The 17902-nt window shown below is 36.8% G+C and overlaps 1 protein-coding gene across 2 annotated transcripts; it reads left to right on the plus strand.

Annotated features, from left to right (window-relative positions):
* Positions 1 to 5715: 5715 nt before the first annotated feature.
* LOC121987791 (retinol dehydrogenase 11-like) lies at positions 5716 to 9410 on the plus strand. 2 transcript variants are annotated; one of them, XM_042541516.1, is made up of 5 exons: positions 5716 to 6014; positions 6656 to 6859; positions 6949 to 7028; positions 8024 to 8204; positions 9208 to 9410. In XM_042541516.1, the coding sequence occupies exons 1-5, from the start codon at positions 5929 to 5931 to the stop codon at positions 9257 to 9259; spliced, it is 603 nt and encodes a 200-aa protein (XP_042397450.1). In that variant the 5' UTR covers positions 5716 to 5928; the 3' UTR covers positions 9260 to 9410. The 2 variants fall into 2 exon arrangements, with proteins under 2 accessions (XP_042397450.1, XP_042397451.1); XM_042541517.1 differs by having other exon boundaries at positions 6659 to 6859.
* The last annotated feature ends 8492 nt before the right edge of the window (positions 9411 to 17902 follow it).

The following is a 17902-nucleotide window of genomic DNA, read 5'->3' on the forward strand; positions in this document are numbered from 1 at the left end:
AAATTAATTTTTAATTAAATAAATTTTCCTTTTCATGGCAAAAGAATTAAAGAAGTTTTTATTAAAATTTCTTTATTTGCCAAGACCAAGGATTATAAAAGAGGGGGTAGAGGTGCCTTCAAGACAATGACTCTATTCTTTTCTTCTTCTCTTTTCCTCCTTGGTGTGGCCGGCCCTAGGGTCTTCTCTTCTTCTTCTCTTCTCTTCCTTCTTTGTGGCTGGTGACATCAACACAAGAGAAGTCCATGGTGACCGGTTCTAGCTAGAAGAAGAAGGAGAGAAAGAAGGTTTTGTTTCTAGCATCCCTTGGAGCTTGGTGGTGGTGGCCGGACCTCTACTTCTCTTGGAGAATTGTGGTGGCCAAATCTTGCTTGGAGAAGAAGGTGGCTTAGGTGGATTCTCATCTCGGTAGATCGTTGCCCACACAACGTCCGGGATAAGAAGAGGAATACGGTAGAAGATCAAGAGGTTATTTGCTTACAAAGAAAGGTATAACTAGTAATTATTTTCCGCATCATACTAGTTTTCTTTGTATAGTTATTTTTGGAAATACCAAACACAAGAGACATATGATTCTAGAGTTTTCGGATTTATTTCGAAGTTGTGTTTATCTTCTTTTATTTTTTAAATTTGTGATTCGATTGTTCTTTTTGGTTAACCTAGAGTTATTTAAGGAAATTAAATATTAGCTTTCCTTAAAAGGCTTTGTCTAGGCGGTGGTGGTTGCTCCCATATCCAAGAAGGTCATGTGCCTCGCCTGTTAGAGTGTATACTAAAAGCCTAGCTTTTGGTATAAACATTTATCTAGAAATAAGAATCACATTGGTCAAATGTCTACATTTATGATAAATGTAGTTGTTCAATTAATTTATATTGTAGATAACATGGTGTGTGGTGTCACACACAGAGGATCATGTTATCAGTATCTTATAAATTATAAACAGTAACTCACGACCATAATGGAAAGGAACAAACCATTGGAAGGTCGTAGTGTAATTAGGTATTAGTTTATCTTAACTATATAATACACTTAGAGTGTATTGAGTAGGACCATTAAAGATCGTTTCTTTTATACTGACTTTATAAAGAAACAAAGACCTCAGTTATTATGGAAGTGTGTGCTCTTAATCCTAATATAATAACAAGCACATATATTTGATATTTATTTCTTTAATTTATCAATGGGTGAGATTTAGTTCGATGAATCAATAAGCCCGATAAGTTGGGAAATGATATCACTTATAGTGTGTATTGTTGATTATAGAAGGAAACTGTGTCCTAGTGATCTAGGTTGAGAATGTCCTCAAGAGGAGCTCATAAGGATTGTCATGTTAAACCCTGCAGGTGGACTTAGTCCGACATGACGATAAGGTTGAGTGGTACTACTCTTGGACTAAGATATTAATTAAATGAGTTGTCAGTAACTCGCTTAATTAGTGGACATTTGACATCTTAAACACAGGGAGACTAACACACTCATAATAAGAAGGAGCCCAAAATGTAATTTGGGATTGGTGCGGTAGTTCAATAATAGTTCTTTAGTGGAATGAATTATTATTGATGGAATTAAGTTGTGTGTTCGGGGCGAACACGGGAAGCTTAATTTCATCGGGAGACCAAAACTAATTCCTCCTCTCGGTCCCTATCGTAGCCTCTTGTATATAGAGATTTATACCCACCACATACCCACCTTCTTACCCAATCCTGTTCGAAGCTGAATCAAGGACGCTGGGCATGTGGGTTGGTCTTAAGGTGGTCGGCCAATAGCTTGGAGCCCAAGCTTAGGTGGCCGGCCACATCATATTAAAAAGGATTTTTTTAAAATTATTTCTTATGTGGATATCATAGTTTTAAAAGAGAGTTTAAAAATTAAATCTTTCCTTTTAAAGCTTTCTACAAAAGATTAAGAAAAGATTTGAAATCTTTCCTTATTTGTAGATTGAAAGGAAATTTTTTTTTAAAGAAAAACTTTCCTTTTTAATCATGATAATAATTTAAAAGAGAAGTTTAAAAATTAAATATTCTCTTTTATTAGTTTCTACAAAAGATTAAGAAAAGATTTGATATCTTTCCTTATTTGTATATTGAAAAGATATTTTAATTTTTAGAGATAACTTTCCTTTTGGAAATTATCCACATGTTTAAAAGAAGAATTTTAATTTATAAAATTTCCTTTTTATTAACCAATCATGAAGGGATAAAAATTATTGGAGAAATTTTTATAAATTTTTAGAAACAAATTAGGAAGTTTTAATTCTTGTGTGAATTAAATTTTTCTTGTTTTGGGGAATTAGAAGTGGCCGGCCATTATTATTAAAAGAAGAAAATTGTTTTTTAATTAAAATAATTTTCCTTTTTTATGACAAGATAATTAAGGAATTTTTTATTAAAATTTCCTTATTTGTCAAGACCAAGGATTATTAAAGAGGGGATAGAGGTGCCTTCATGGGTGATTAACTCTATTATTCTTCTCCTCTCTTTTCCTCCTTGGTGGCCGGCCCTAGCTTCTTCCTCTTCTCTTCTTCTTATGGCCGGCGGCAACCTCTCTTGGAGCTCTTGATGGTGGCCGGTTCTAGCTAGGAGAAGAAGGAGAGAAAGGTGGTTTTGTTTCTTGCATCCCTTGGAGCTTGGTGGTGGTGGCCGGACCTCTACTTCTCTTGGAGAATTGTGGTGGCCGAAACTTGCAAGGAAGAAGAAGGTGCTTGGTGGTTCTCATCTCGGAAGATCGTTGCCCACACAACGTCCGAGGTTAGAAGAGGAATACGGTAGAAGATCAAGAGGTCTTTTTAGAAGGTATAACTAGTAATTTTTCCTTTCCGCATCATGCTAGTTATTTATGGAAATAATACCAAATACAAGAGGCTTACGATTCTAGTATTTCGAATATGTTTTTCGAAGTTGTGTTCTTTTATTTTTCTTTTCCTTGTGATTTGATTGTTCTTTTTGGTTGACCTAAAGTTATTTTAGGAAATTAAATATTAGCTTTCTATAAAAGGTTTTGTCTAGTCGGTGGTAGTTGTTCCCATATCCAAGAAGGTCATGTGCCTAGCCACGTCAGTACTGGGAACCAATTATGGAAATTAATATTTAATGGAATTAATAACTTAGGTGATTTGGATCAAACGTGTTAAGTTCCGCAGGAGATCCAAGTCTAAACCTTAAAGAACAAATAGATTAAGTTTTGGATCAAACGTGTTAAGTTCCGCAGGCGATCCAAAATTTAATTTAAAAGAACACATGGTAGCTAGGAAAAGGTTCAGACCTTTGTACAAAATTTTTGTACAGTGGAACCTCTAGGTTTTCCGAGTAGCAACCAACAACTGGTATCAGAGCTAGGGTATTGCCTCTGTGTATTTGGTATTAGTTTAATTATGCACATGTCATACATAATTTAGGCAGATTAATAGTAGGATGTGCTAACTTTGTGGATGCAGGATCAAACTATTATGGCTTATAGTTATTATGTGTGTGATTGGACCCTTGGACATGTCAAGGGCATTTTATTGTGTGTGCATGATTGTATTATAAAATACAGCAGGAGCTGTATTTAGTTTTATTAGGATTTTATTTTTTGATCTAGATACATGTACATTCCTTCGAGGAATATAGGATCGAAAAATGTAAAATTCTATTTATGTCGCGGATCGAGTCTTGCAAGGCGTGGAACCTTTAAGGACCGAGGCGCAGCGGAACAAGGAGCAAGATGGATGCGACAACTAGACCCGGTGGCAGTGGCCAAAGATGGCAGCAGCTAGGGTTGGTGACACACGGAGGACAGAATAGATAAAAGCCATAATAGTTGAAAATTAGTTTTCTATTTATTGTTTTTATCTTGTGTTGTGTGTGCTTGTTAGTATGCATATTTAGTAGGCTAGCATAGTTAAAATTCCTCATTTATAAATAACTAAGTGGGAGAGGGATTTTTAAGTAAATCCCATGGTCTCCATTACTGGTTTGTAAGTGATGCAAACAAGCTTGCGCGTTGGCTCTGAGTGCCTTCCTCCATAACGGATGAGCTTGTTTGTGGATCACTAGAACATACTTCCAATTTTGGATGACTATAGGAAGTTAATTAAGAGCGTGTGATCTTCCCCAACGGAAGGGGCATAATCTTATTAATGGACTTAGTGTCAAGTAATGGTATACACTTAGACACATTTAATAGTATCCTCCCCAACGGAGTCACTACTATCACTTGTGTGACCAAAAGGAAATCAGCTATTGATTTGTCATAAAACTAGATTGGCAATATAATAAAATTAATAAACCCCTCTTACAAATGTTTGAATTTGTATACGTCCACACTAACGTGGCATACAAGATTCATGGTGTTTGAGGTAATTTTATTTGTCAAAAAGTTATATTGACAAGATAGTCAATGGGTAAAACCCTCCTCTTACAAATGATGAATTTGTATACGTCCACACTAACGTGGCATGCAAAATTCACGGTGTTTGAGGTGTTGGTGAATTTAAATAATATTGTTTGAGGAATCAATGTTATTTTAAATTCAAAGAGTTTTGACCAAATATTTGATCAAAGACAGATCAACTATTAATTTTATTCGTTATAAAGTAAAGTTGACGAGATAATAAAATTAATGAATAAAATCTCCTCTTCGATTTTGTATACACAAAATTCATGGAGATTTTAAGGAGTTGATCTTGACCAAATATTTTTGTGATTCTTATAATGTTTGTCAATCCCTAGTAGTCATACTATAGAAAAGACTTAGTAGTCCCAATTGTAATGATTGGAAATAGGACTTGGACATTAAGGTAGACTGTCTTCTTAGAACTAAGAACAATTTAGGTGTATTTAATTCATTAGTTGAAACATGTCTAGTGGTGTTATCTACCAGAACCTGGAGTGTAGATACAAGATGTCATTAATCATGTCTGCAATTCATTGCAGGGTTCCAGGAAACCCGACAACTAAATGAAAGGTAAATCACCGTCCACATGGGCACTACTGTAAAAGTGGTAGCTGTTGCAGTGGGAGATGTTTATCCTTTGATAAGAATAAAATATGGATTTTAAGTAATTGTCTTTACGTACCAAGTTTAGAAAGAACCTGATTTCAGTTTCTAAACTATTATAGATATTGTGTCTATTTTGATAACAAAGTTGTTATCAAGAAAAATAGGGAAGTTATCTATTCTGGTATGATGGTTGACAATTTATAATCCAATAACTCCCACGATGCAACAAATGGAAATTAGTAACACATCTTCTAATTTTAAGAGAAAGCAACCTTCAGAAATGAACTAATTATATCTTTGGCACCTAAAGCTAGGTTATACTCACTATAAGAAAATTGGGATTCTACAACACTTAAACGACAACGTTTTTTTTAAAAAGCGTTGTCTATTTTTTTTTAACAACGCTTTTAGTCAAAATCGTTGTCTATTTCATTATTTTCTTATTAATAGACAACGCTTTTCTAAAAACCGTTGTCTATTAGTGATTTTTATGGGTCAAAGACAACACTTTGTAAAAATCGTTGTCTATTAGCATTTTTTTAGTGTCTACGACAACGATTTTTAAAAAACGTTGTCTACTGTCAAGTTATCATCTCAATCTTAAGTGATCTAGACCGCTTATCTGAAGATCTGACGGCTGGATCATCATCCATCTTCATCACAATATGGACGACCTAGATTAAAGGAGGAGAAAACTTTATTTACTTTTACCCATGCGAAGACACAGTGCTGGTGATTCCTTTCTGTTCGCGACATCTCCTCTTGCGCGGCTAGGGCACGCGACCTCCCACCGTCGGTCGTCTCTTCTTCCTCACCACCGGCCGGCATCTCTTTCTTCTCTTCACTGCCATTGGCCGGACCTCCATAGCCCACCCTTCTTCTTGATTCCAGCAGCGACAGTAGCAAGCACCGACGATGACTCCGAGCATCCAAGTCACCTGTACGCCATGCGCCACCCAAAGCTGCGAAGCATGACACCCTCCGTCGCTTTTAACTTCTTCAGGAGGTTACCTAGTAAAGTGGATATGCTTCTGTAAGTTCTATTGTAAAACTCACCATTGAAATATTTGTTTTTCCCTCGTCCCTCTCCCGGTCAAACACTCGTTTTTGAGAATTGCATGGAGAAAAAATTGCATGGAGAAAAATATTTACCTAGTAAAGCAGATATGCTTCTGTAAGTTCTACTGTAAAACTCTCGTGACCTTTTATTCGCTTGGAAACTCAACTTTTGTTCCTTTAGATTGATAAGCTATCTTAACAATGGTGAATTTGAATGCTTATTTTCGACAATTCATTGTTTAGTCAACAAAAAAGAGCAATCAAAATAATAGTCTAGAATCTGTGTTTTGTTACTTTAATAAAAATTTCGAGGCATGTTGCTCATTTCTAAATTTTGTAAAAGTAATCCTTCGTAACCAACATGAAAGGGAAAAATGTGTTCCACACTTAGAAAAACTTATGTAAAAAAATTTCTGTTTGCTTACTCATGACTAGGGATGGCAAAACAGTTAAAACGTATGCATTGCCTCTCTCACATGATAAATTCCTCTGCTCAATGCCTTGTGAATGGTAGTGCCAAGACTCTAGATTCTTTAATTTCTCCATGCAATTCTCAAACAGTTTTTTGCTCGGTAATGTTTTGATCCTAGGAATATCCATCTTTGGTGTTTTCAGCAGATCTGCTATTTATATATCGCATTCCCATGTCATCATCGGCGCCAGGAACACCGAAGTTGCCAGTGAAGTAAAGCAGAGCATTCTACAGAGCACCCCATCTGCTAGAATCAACATCATACAGATAGAACTCAGTTCGCTCATGTCCGTCCGAGCCTTCACTGAGAAGTTTCTTGCCATGGATCTTCCTCTAAACATCTTGATGTAATTATACCATTGTTTCCTCACACTAATTGTTCCATTCTTTGTCGCGGCCGAATCTTACGTCTCCTCTTCAACTTGTTTGGTTTCAGAAACAATGTCGGCGTCATGTACTGTCCGTTTCAACTTTCGGAGGATGGGATAGAGATGCAGTTTGCTACCAATCATGTCGGTGAGTATCTTCTTCACCATCTCAAAACGCTTCATTTAGTAATCGTAAACGAGCAATTCTTTTTAAGATTTCCACATGTTCGTTTTCCATATGATCTTGCAATGTGGTTTCGTTTTGATTTCATGTCATTTTCTTCTGACCAAACTTCTGCTTGACAAAATGAAAAGCACAGCAGAGAGGACAGGAATTGAAAGCCGTATTGTGAATCTGTCATCCGAAGCTCACATGACAACATATAGAAGAGGAATAAGATTCAACAAACTCAACGACAAAGGCTTGTGAGAGACCATTGATTTTGTAGTTAGACAAACTAAATCAATGAAAATTAGAAGGTGCCAGGTAGAGGAAGAACTATATATAATAGCATAGGACTCATCTTATGATGTTATATCTATCCGAGGTCTGGTTGAAGATTACTTGTGTCTTAATTTGAAACCTTTTGTCTAACAGCTGTCATGATATTCATCCATTTCTTTCCTTGGTGTCTGACTCAATTATTTTCCTGAGTGAGAAATAAACATAAATCTGTTGGCTCTTTCCATCAAACCACGCAATAGTCTATCAGGGGTAAGGATAGCTGAAAAGTGAAATGCTATCGTTCATAGGAAAACCCTTTGGATGCTGATAGGTTAGCTGATTGAGTCTTTGCTATTTTAGAGCTTCATGTAGATTTCATTTCATGTTTTAGGTTTCGTTCTATGTTTTTCTTCATGTTGTCTTTCATATTGAGTAATGTTTTATGTGAATGTTAAGTGCTTGTATTAATTTGACCTCCTATGTTTCAATTTGCACACATTATGATTTCATGACTCATGCCCATCAAGTGTTTTATTAGTTTCCCGATCCATTTTTTTTCCTTCTTTCTACTATTGGCGAATCTAGTTGTGATATTTTTACTTCAATTAGGGTCACATGGAGAGAAACAAAATGATTGGGAGTGGAATTTAAAAATGCTTGTGTCCTGATCAATGACTCGCTGTAATTGTGCCTGATAGTTGCTGATGTGATCCTCTGGAGGAAGAAGAATGTAACTGTTGGAATTCTCATCGGTGTACTTACATCTTGGATCATCTTTGAGGTAGCTGGATATACCCTTCTGTCGCTTGTCTCAAATGTTCTGCTTCTCTTGATCTCCATCCTTTTTGTGTGGGCAAAGGCTGCCGAAGTTCTCAACAGGTAAATGCCATGTTTTTGCATTTTGACTTTATTTGTTTCGAGAAATTATGTTTTAACCTTTTAATCATAGATTATTTTGTCGAGCTCTTTTACACTGTAGTATTGTAGTAAGGCTCTGTTCTGTAATTAATTCATCTATTTTGTTTAACTGATTGCTGAAAGTTTTATTAAGTGTCTGTGAAGGAATTCTAAATTAAGAAACATGAATAGTTAATAGCCAATATCATCCTTTATTGTCCAGGTGGACTGGTGGAAGGTTGAGACATAATTTCTCATAAAGTTTCAAGACAGAACTATAACATTAAGTCAGTGCAATGAATTCTTGAAGTTTTGAAACAAATATCAGAAACTTATAGGAGTGCTTAACTGGAAAAGAAACCTATATTAAATGGATGTTAATAATATACTGATATATATAACTTAGTTATCTCCTGAATCATTCTCGTTTAGTTTAAGATGGAATTCCTGTAACTGTGGTCTGGAAAAAAATAGGAATATGTTAAACTAAAAAGGTAGGTCCAGAAGCCTGAGATGAAGGTTTTTCTATAAACGTAATCAACATTTTTTTTAGTGTCCTAATCCTGAGATATGCAATGAATGACAAATAATATAGTCTGTAGATGTATCTTACTGTTGCTTTTTCAATAGACGAGGACTACTTATTATCTTGTCAAACATTTGACAATGAGAAGGAATTTCAGTACTGCGAGAAGAATATATCTATGTGATTTATAGCATTAATATGCCTATTAAAGAAATGTAGCCAGTAAAATATAAAACCAATCCAAGATATCATTCTAGGTTCTATGTATAGAATCATGTGTGGCTTTGGTTGCCTTTTTTCTTGTGCACTAATTTACCTACCAAAGATCCTTTTCTTTCTTCTGTCTTTCTCAATCCAAATTTTCTCATTGTTGTATGGTGTGAACTGTGACCTTTGCTTTCAACTTTAAGAGTGAAAATTTCTTTTGCATAATACTGATGGTATTGTTTTCTTTGGCAGATACACAGTGGTAGGTGTTTTGTCCCAGTCTCAAGCCGACAATCCTTTTTGATCAGTATATCTAGTAGAAGTAAGCATGCAGATCGTTATCTTCGAGGCCGACTAGCTATTTTGTGCTTTTTTTTGTTTTAAATTTGAATGTCACTATCTACTTTGAAACAGAACTATTTAGTCTTTGTGTATAGTTGAATTCTCCTGTAAATACTAACACTTTGTAATTGAATTCTATTGTTTTGGTACGAGTTTGAAATCATTAACTGAGCTAATTAATATTATTTTATATGTCAAATTCAAATCTAGACATGGTAAAAGAAAATTAATAGTTTTGTAAATATAAAAAAAAATGATTTTATAAATAGATTTTTTTTAAAAAAAAAGACAACGCTTTTAAAGCGTTGCACAAGTGTTGTCTTTGCCAAAAACAACAACGCTTTTAAAGCGTTGCAAAGATGATGTTTTTGCAAAAAATACACAACGCTTTTAAAGCGTTTTCTTCTCTACAAACGACAACGCTTTAAAAGCGTTGTCGTTGAGCAGACTTTTAACAACAGTGCCTTTAACAATGCTTTTTCAGGCACAAAGACAACGCTTTTAAAGCGTTGTCTATTAGCTTTTTTCTTGTAGTGACTTAAGTAGGATTCATTGGTAGCTGATGAACTTTTGGGTTCATTGGTAGTGGAAATCTTTCCAACCTGCGAGTCTTACTTGGAAGGAAAATAACCAAGAAGCTTTTAAGTCCAAAGGGTATGGAGTCAAAGATATGTTGAAATCGGTTCATTCTGATTTGTGTGATCCTATGATTATCCAGACAAGAGGTAGTATTGAATATTTCGTCTATTTATAGACAACTATTCAAGATACAAATAAATTTACTTAATGTACCGCAAGACTAAGTACTTTGATTAGTTCAAAGAGTACAAGGCTGATGCGGAGAAATGTTAAAGTAAATGTCACTATGGTAAGATCGTAGTGGCAAATACCTCTTGGGAGAATTTAGGAGTCACTTATCAAAAGTAGGGATTCAATCCCAACTAACTGCACCTGATACACCCCAACAGAATGGTGTAGTAGAAAGAAGGTAAAGGACTCTTATGAAATAATTAGATAGATGATGAGTTATTCAGAAAATTACCAAATTTGTTTTAAGGATAAACTCTGAAAACGAAAGTGAACATAGTACCTTCCAAGTTAGAACTCTCTACTCATATAGAATTGCTGAATAGGTGAAAACCTATTTTGAAGCATATTCGGATTCGGGTAATCCAGCACATATGTTAAAGAGAGACAATGATAAGTTGGATAGGAGTTCACTTGTTTGTAAATTATCCTAGATAAACAAAAGTAGGTTTATAGTCTTAAAAATCAGAAGGTCATTGTTAGCATCAATGACTGATTTTTTAGAAAAGGACTATATAATAAACCACGTGCTCATAAGCAAATTTGTTCTTAAGGAAATAATAAAGGACATGTCTAACCTAGTACCAACTGTACAAGATAAGATACCACAAGAAAACTGCAACACGTATCACAAATTGATACACAATTACAGAAAGTGTCTTGTTGTAGTGGGAGGGTTGTTATGCAACCTAAATAGGTTCATGTTTTGGGAGAGTTTTTGGACTCGATCCCTGGAGGACATGAACCTGATCTCCGGTCATATGATGAAGCACTTCAAGATAAAGATGCAGCATCTTGGCAAAGAGTAATGAATAAAAGAATTAGAATATATGTATTCTAATAAAATCTGAAAGCTTGTAGAATCACCAAATGGTGTAAAAGCCGTTGGGTGTAAAAAGGTCTATAATAGGAAAAGAGGGTTAGACAGGAAGGTAGTAACTTTCAAAGCAAGGCTTGATGAAAAAGGAAACTTTTTCACTGGTAGTCATGCTTAAGTCTATCCGGATTCTTTTATCTATTTGGCAAGAGGATGTCAAGACAGCATTCCTTAATGGAAGTCTTGAAGAAAGCATCCATATAAAGCAACCAGAAGGGTTCATTGCAAAGGGCTAAGAGCATCTTGTGTGCAAGCTCAATCAGTCTATGGACTGAGGCAAAGCTTCTTGGAACATCCGGTTTATCAAAGTAATCCAGATCTATGGATTTAGTAACCGGATAAGTCTTGTGTATACAAAAGGAAGCGTGGTGGTATTTCTTGTACTATACGTAGATAACATTTTTGGTAGTTGGAAACAATATCAAAATGTTGTCAGAAGTAAGGGTATGGTTGTCCAAACAATTCGATATAAAGAACTTGGGAGAATGTATATATTCTTGAGATCAAAGTAATAAGGGATCACAAGAAAAAATATATTTTACTTATCCCAAGCTTGATACATCGGAAAAATCCTTGCTCATTTTAAGCATGCAAAACTCCTAGAAAGGTTTCTTACCTTTTAAGCATGGAGTGTCTTTATCTAAAGAGATGTCTCCGATGACATCAAAGGAGATTGAGGACATGTAGGCAGTTATTTATGCTTCGGCAGTTAGACAACCTAATGTATGCTATGCACGAGATCAGAAATCTGTTTTGCCAAGGGCATAGTTAGCAAATATCAAAGTAACCCTAGACAAGGACATTGGACTGCAGTAAAGCATATATTAAAGTACCTTAGAGGAACTAGAGATTATATGCTAGCTTACAAGGCAGTTAATTTGGTCCCTGTGGGTTGCATGGATTTTGACTTCCAATCGGATAGGGACAATAATAAGTCAACCTCGGGGTTTTGTGTTTACTTTAGGAGGTAAAGTCATAACTATGGAAGAGTGATAAGCATAGGTGTTTTTCTGGACTCCACCATAGAAGCTTAGTATATGGCAAGCCTCCGAGGAAGCCATAAAAGCTGAATGACTTAATTACCTCAAGATAGACTTAGATATGATTTCTAGTTTGTCCAAAGATTATTACAATTTATTGTAATAATAATGGTGCAGTAACAAACTCGAAGAAACCATGAGTCTATAAGACAAGTAAACACAATAGAGCGCAAGTACCACCCAATACGAGAAATCGTATAAACGAGGAGAAGTTGTTGCCGCCTAGAATGCATCAGATGATGACCTATAGATCTTTTCACTAAGGTCCTTAAGGCGAGAGCTTTTGATGGACATGTTGAAGGGTTGGGAATCAGATGTATGGCAGCAGATATGGCAACTTAGTCTTTTAGTATAAGTGGGAGATTGTTAGAGTGTATACTAAAAAGCCTAGCTTTTGGTATAAACATTTATCTAGAAATAAGAATCACATTGGTCAAATGTCTACATTTATGATAAATGTAGTTGTTCAATTAATTTATATTGTAGATAACATGGTGTGTGGTGTCACACATAGAGGATCATGTTATCAGTACCTTATAAATTATAAACAGTAACTCACGACCATAATGGAAAGGAACAAACCATTGGAAGGTCGTAGTGTAATTAGGTATTAGTTTATCTTAACTATATAATACACTTAGAGTGTATTGAGTAGGACCATTAGAGGTCGTTTCTTTTATACTGACTTTATAAAGAAACAAAGACCTCAGTTATTATGGAAGTGTGTGCTCTTAATCCTAATATAATAACAAGCACATATATTTGATATTTATTTATTTAATTTATCAATGGGTGAGATTTAGTTCGATGAATCAATAAGCCCGATAAGTTGGGAAATGATATCACTTATAGTGTGTATTGTTGATTATAGAAGGAAACTGTGTCCTAGTGATCTAGGTTGAGAATGTCCTCAAGAGGAGCTCATAAGGATTGTCATGTTAAACCCTGCAGGTGGACTTAGTCCGACATGACGATAAGGTTGAGTGGTACTACTCTTGGACTAAGATATTAATTAAATGAGTTGTCAGTAACTCGCTTAATTAGTGGACATTTGACATCTTAAACAAAGGGAGACTAACACACTCATAATAAGAAGGAGCCCAAAATGTAATTTGGGATTGGTGCGGTAGTTCAATAATAGTTCTTTAGTGGAATGAATTATTATTGATGGAATTAAGTTGTGTGTTTGGGGCGAACACGGGAAGCTTAATTTCATCGGGAGACCAAAACCAATTCCTCCTCTCGGTCCCTATCGTAGCCTCTTGTATATAGAGATTTATACCCACCACATACCCACCTTCTTACCCAACCAATGGGGCCGGCCAAGCCAAATGGATGAGCCAAGTTGGTGGCCGGCCAAAGCTTGGGCCCAAGCTTAGGTGGCCGACCACATCATATTAAAAAGGATTTTTTATTAAAATTATTTCTTATGTGGATATCATAGTTTTAAAAGAGAGTTTAAAAATTAAATCTTTCCTTTTAAAGCTTTCTACAAAAGATTAAGAAAAGATTTGAAATCTTTCCTTATTTGTAGATTGAAAGGAGATTTTATTTTTAAAGAAAAACTTTCCTTTTTAATCATGATAATAATTTAAAAGAGAAGTTTAAAAATTAAATATTCTCTTTTATTAGTTTCTACAAAAGATTAAGAAAAGATTTGATATCTTTCCTTATTTGTAGATTGAAAAGAGATTTTAATTTTTAGAGATAACTTTCCTTTTGGAAATTATCCACATGTTTAAAAGAAGAATTTTAATTTATAAAATTTCCTTTTTATTAACCAATCATGAAGGGATAAAAATTATTGGAGAAATTTTTATAAATTTCTAGAAACAAATTAGGAAGTTTTAATTCTTGTGTGAATTAAATTTTCCTTGTTTTGGGGAATTAGAAGTGGCCGGCCATTATTATTAAAAGAAGAAAATTGTTTTTTAATTAAAATAATTTTTCTTTTTTATGACAAAAGAATTAAGGAATTTTTTATTAAAATTTCCTTATTTGTCAAGACCAAGGATTATAAAAGAGGGGATAGAGGTGCCTTCACGGGTGATTAACTCTATTATTCTTCTCCTCTCTTTTCCTCCTTGGTGGCCGGCCCTAGCTTCTTCCTCTTCTCTTCTTCTTATGGCCGGCGGCAACCTCTCTTGGAGCTCTTGATGGTGGCCGGTTATAGCTAGGAGAAGAAGGAGAGAAATGTGGTTTTGTTTCTTGCATCCCTTGGAGCTTGGTGGTGGTGGCCGGACCTCTACTTCTCTTGGAGAATTATGGTGGCCGAAACTTGCAAGGAAGAAGAAGGTGCTTGGTGGTTCTCATCTCGGAAGATCGTTGCCCACACAACGTCCGAGGTTAGAAGAGGAATACGGTAGAAGATCAAGAGGTCTTTTTAGAAGGTATAACTAGTAATTTTTCCTTTCCGCATCATGCTAGTTATTTATGGAAATAATACCAAATACAAGAGGCTTACGATTCTAGTATTTCGAATATGTTTTTCGAAGTTGTGTTCTTTTATTTTTCTTTTCCTTGTGATTTGATTGTTCTTTTTGGTTGACCTAAAGTTATTTTAGGAAATTAAATATTAGCTTTCTATAAAAGGTTTTGTCTAGTCAGTGGTGGTTGTTCCCATATCCAAGAAGGTCATGTGCCTAGCCACGTCAGTACTGGGAACCAATTATGGAAATTAATATTTAATGGAATTAATAACTTAGGTGATTTGGATCAAACGTGTTAAGTTCCGCAGGAGATCCAAGTCTAAACCTTAAAGAACAAATAGATTAAGTTTTGGATCAAACGTGTTAAGTTCTGCAGGCGATCCAAAATTTAATTTAAAAGAACACATGGTAGCTAGGAAAAGGTTCAGACCTTTGTACAAAATTTTTGTACAGTGGAACCTCTAGGTTTTCCGAGTAGCAACCAACATCGCCATGCAGTCCTGGAATCCAATTTTGGAAATTAATATTTAATGGAATTAATAACATAGGTGGATTTGAATCAATAGTGTTAAGTTCCGCTTGCGATTCAAATCTAAACCATTAAGAAAAGATAAGTTAAATTTGGAATCAATGATGTTAAGTCCGTCTGCGATTCCTAATTTAACTTCTATAGAATACAATAGGTTATTTAAGGAAAGGTTCGACACTTGTACAAAATTTTTGTACAGTGGAACCGATATGATTTTCCTAGGACTAAACAACACGCTGGATCGATGTCCTGGACGGCGTGGAACGACACCAGAATGAATCTCCTCTTGACGGCTCGCCTCCCCGCTCTCCCCCTTCGGAAAAAAGGTTAAAACCCCTTTTATAGGCTAAGGTACGGCGCGGTGGCACGGTCGTGCCCTAACTGGGCTCTAGCTGCACTGCATAGCCATGCCAATTGGCACGGTCATGTGATGCTGGGACTTGGTTCCTGGGGACACGGTCGTGCAGGGTTGCACGGTTGTGTGCTGCTTGGCTTCGGTCATGGGGTGCATCGCCGTGTAGGGTTGCATGGCCATGTACTGATCCGCCTCTGGTTTGGCCACACGGTCGTGCAAGGGTTGCATGGCCGTGCACATCTTCCCTTCTATTTGGCCACACGGTCGTGCAAGGTTTGCACAACCGTGTTCTCTGTCTCGCTCCGATGCATCGACAAACGCTGTTTTCACTCCAAAAGTTGTCCCTGTCAACACAAAACCAAACAAAGAGCAGATATCCGTACAATAGAGTATATGTGATGAATACATGATAAAAGAGGTGATCATAAAAAGGATACGTACATATAAAGTAAGCAAATCTACGTAAAAGCATGCATAAACTATCATAATATGTACGCACATCACACCCCCAGACTTGAACCATTGCTTGTCCTCAAGCAAAACACTACAAACTATGTTCATGAGCTCCTGGCAGTGTTTCATAATCCCTAGTACATTCGTCTAACTCTATCAACTAGTTTCATTGATAAGCATGATTGTGAAGTTACCTAAGTATGACTTAAGCATAAGTTCTTTGTGCTCGGTGCAATAAGTAGCTCAAACTCTTCAAGTTTCAATTCTTTATCCTAGTTAACTCGTCATACGATTGAGTTCCTAATGTTCCCGGTGATAGGCACTTACTTGTCACACACTTGGTTCGTTTTTCTTAAGTTACACAAGGTCTCAAAGGATACTTCTCAGAATTAAGAGAAACATAACATTCATTTCCCTAGTAACCTAACTCGGTCTCAAAGGGGTGAATTATTAGTTTCCACTCACGACAACTATTTTTTTATCCATTATATATATATATATATATTTTGTGTTGTGTAGCACTAATCACACATATAGGATGCATATGTTGGGATTAAGATTTTTCCAAATGAGCTTTCATGATCTGAGGTCATCCAGTAACCAAAATATAAATAAGAAATCCCCATGGGAACACAATGTTGGAACCCCAAGGTGTTTTGATGTGATCAAACAAGCTAAGTTAGGTCCTGCGTTTGTTTTACCCTTGTGTCTAAGTGTGCAGGAGCTTAGGAACACAGGAAGTCGAGCGGAAGACGCGGCTAGCGAGAAGTGTTGGTGCGGGAAGCATCTAACGATCAAACCTAAGTTTTGATAATGGCAAAGGATTCAAAGTTAAGGTGAGTTGTGATCTAACATGTTGAATGAGTGTCTCAGGAAAAGTCCTAACTGCGGTTAGGCAGAGGGAAAACCCTAGGGGGTGGTAACCCTAGGTCATAGGGGGTGGCAACCCTATGCGGAAAGTCTTGGCAGGTCGATAGCTTCAGGCAAAAGTCCTAGGGGGTGGTAACCCTAGGTGGAAAGTCCTGGTGTCGCGAACCAGGTGAAAGTCTGGACTAGCCGGGAAGCGGATGTCCAGCAGAAAGTCCGGAAGCGTCGAGTGCTGAGCAAAAGTCCAGTCGATCTGGAGGATCGCACTGGCAACAGGTAAATCTCCTGAGTGGAGTAGGTGAGGACACGTTCCCCGTAGAGGGAACAATAGGCATCGGGTCGACCTAGGGTTTCCGGTAGGGAACCCGAAGTCAGACTCGGATAGTCTGGAGACTATCTATACTTCACTTATCACATTTATTGCATTAGGTGCTAACTTTGTGTTGCAGGGTAGTGTTTGGGACTAACGTATCTTGCAGGGGCAAAGGAGCAACCTAAAGCCTCGGATGAACAGTGTCCGAGGCGCCTTCATGGAGCTTGGAGGCGCCTCGGGTGCAAGGCAAAGGAGCTGGCTGCGAGAAGCTGTTCAAGGCGCCTTGGTGAACAGTGTAAGGCGCCTTGAACAGATGAAGACGCCCTGTGAATAGTGGAAGGCGCCTTGAATCTGTGATAAGGTTCAACCAGTTCGCCCCTTATCTCTGCGGCTGACTCGGCCATTCAAGGCGCCTTGGTGAACAGTAGAAGGCGCCTTGAACACCCTTTATAAGGGGTTTCGACCAGCAGCTCTCTTCAACGAACTCCAAGCAATCCTTACGCTACAAGCTGCTCTAGAAACGCCCAGAAGTGCTGTTACAAGTCCCCGACAACCCGGAGCTTCAGATTCTGCTACTTTATTGTTGTCGGTATAATTTGTTTTAGTTCTTTCAATTGTAATATCTTATTGTACATTTTACGAGCTTATAGTTGTTGCCCACGGAAAGCGATCAAGGATCGCGGACCTTCGAGTAGGAGTCTCCTTAGGCTCCGAATGAAGTAAAATCTCTCGTGTCTCTCTGTGTGTGTTTGTTCGTTATTCCGCTGCGTGTTTTTAAACTCCGATAGTTTTCCGATTTGAAAAAGAAATAGCCACGAGCGCTATTCACCCCCCCTCTAGCGCGTCTCGATCCAACAATTGGTATCAGAGCAGGGTTGTTTTAATTTGGTGCAACCACCATTTAAAACATTTTTTTGTCGTGGTATTTTGTTCGG

This window comes from Zingiber officinale, chromosome 5B (genome assembly GCF_018446385.1).
Source record: "Zingiber officinale cultivar Zhangliang chromosome 5B, Zo_v1.1, whole genome shotgun sequence".
Lineage (NCBI taxonomy): Eukaryota > Viridiplantae > Streptophyta > Magnoliopsida > Zingiberales > Zingiberaceae > Zingiber > Zingiber officinale.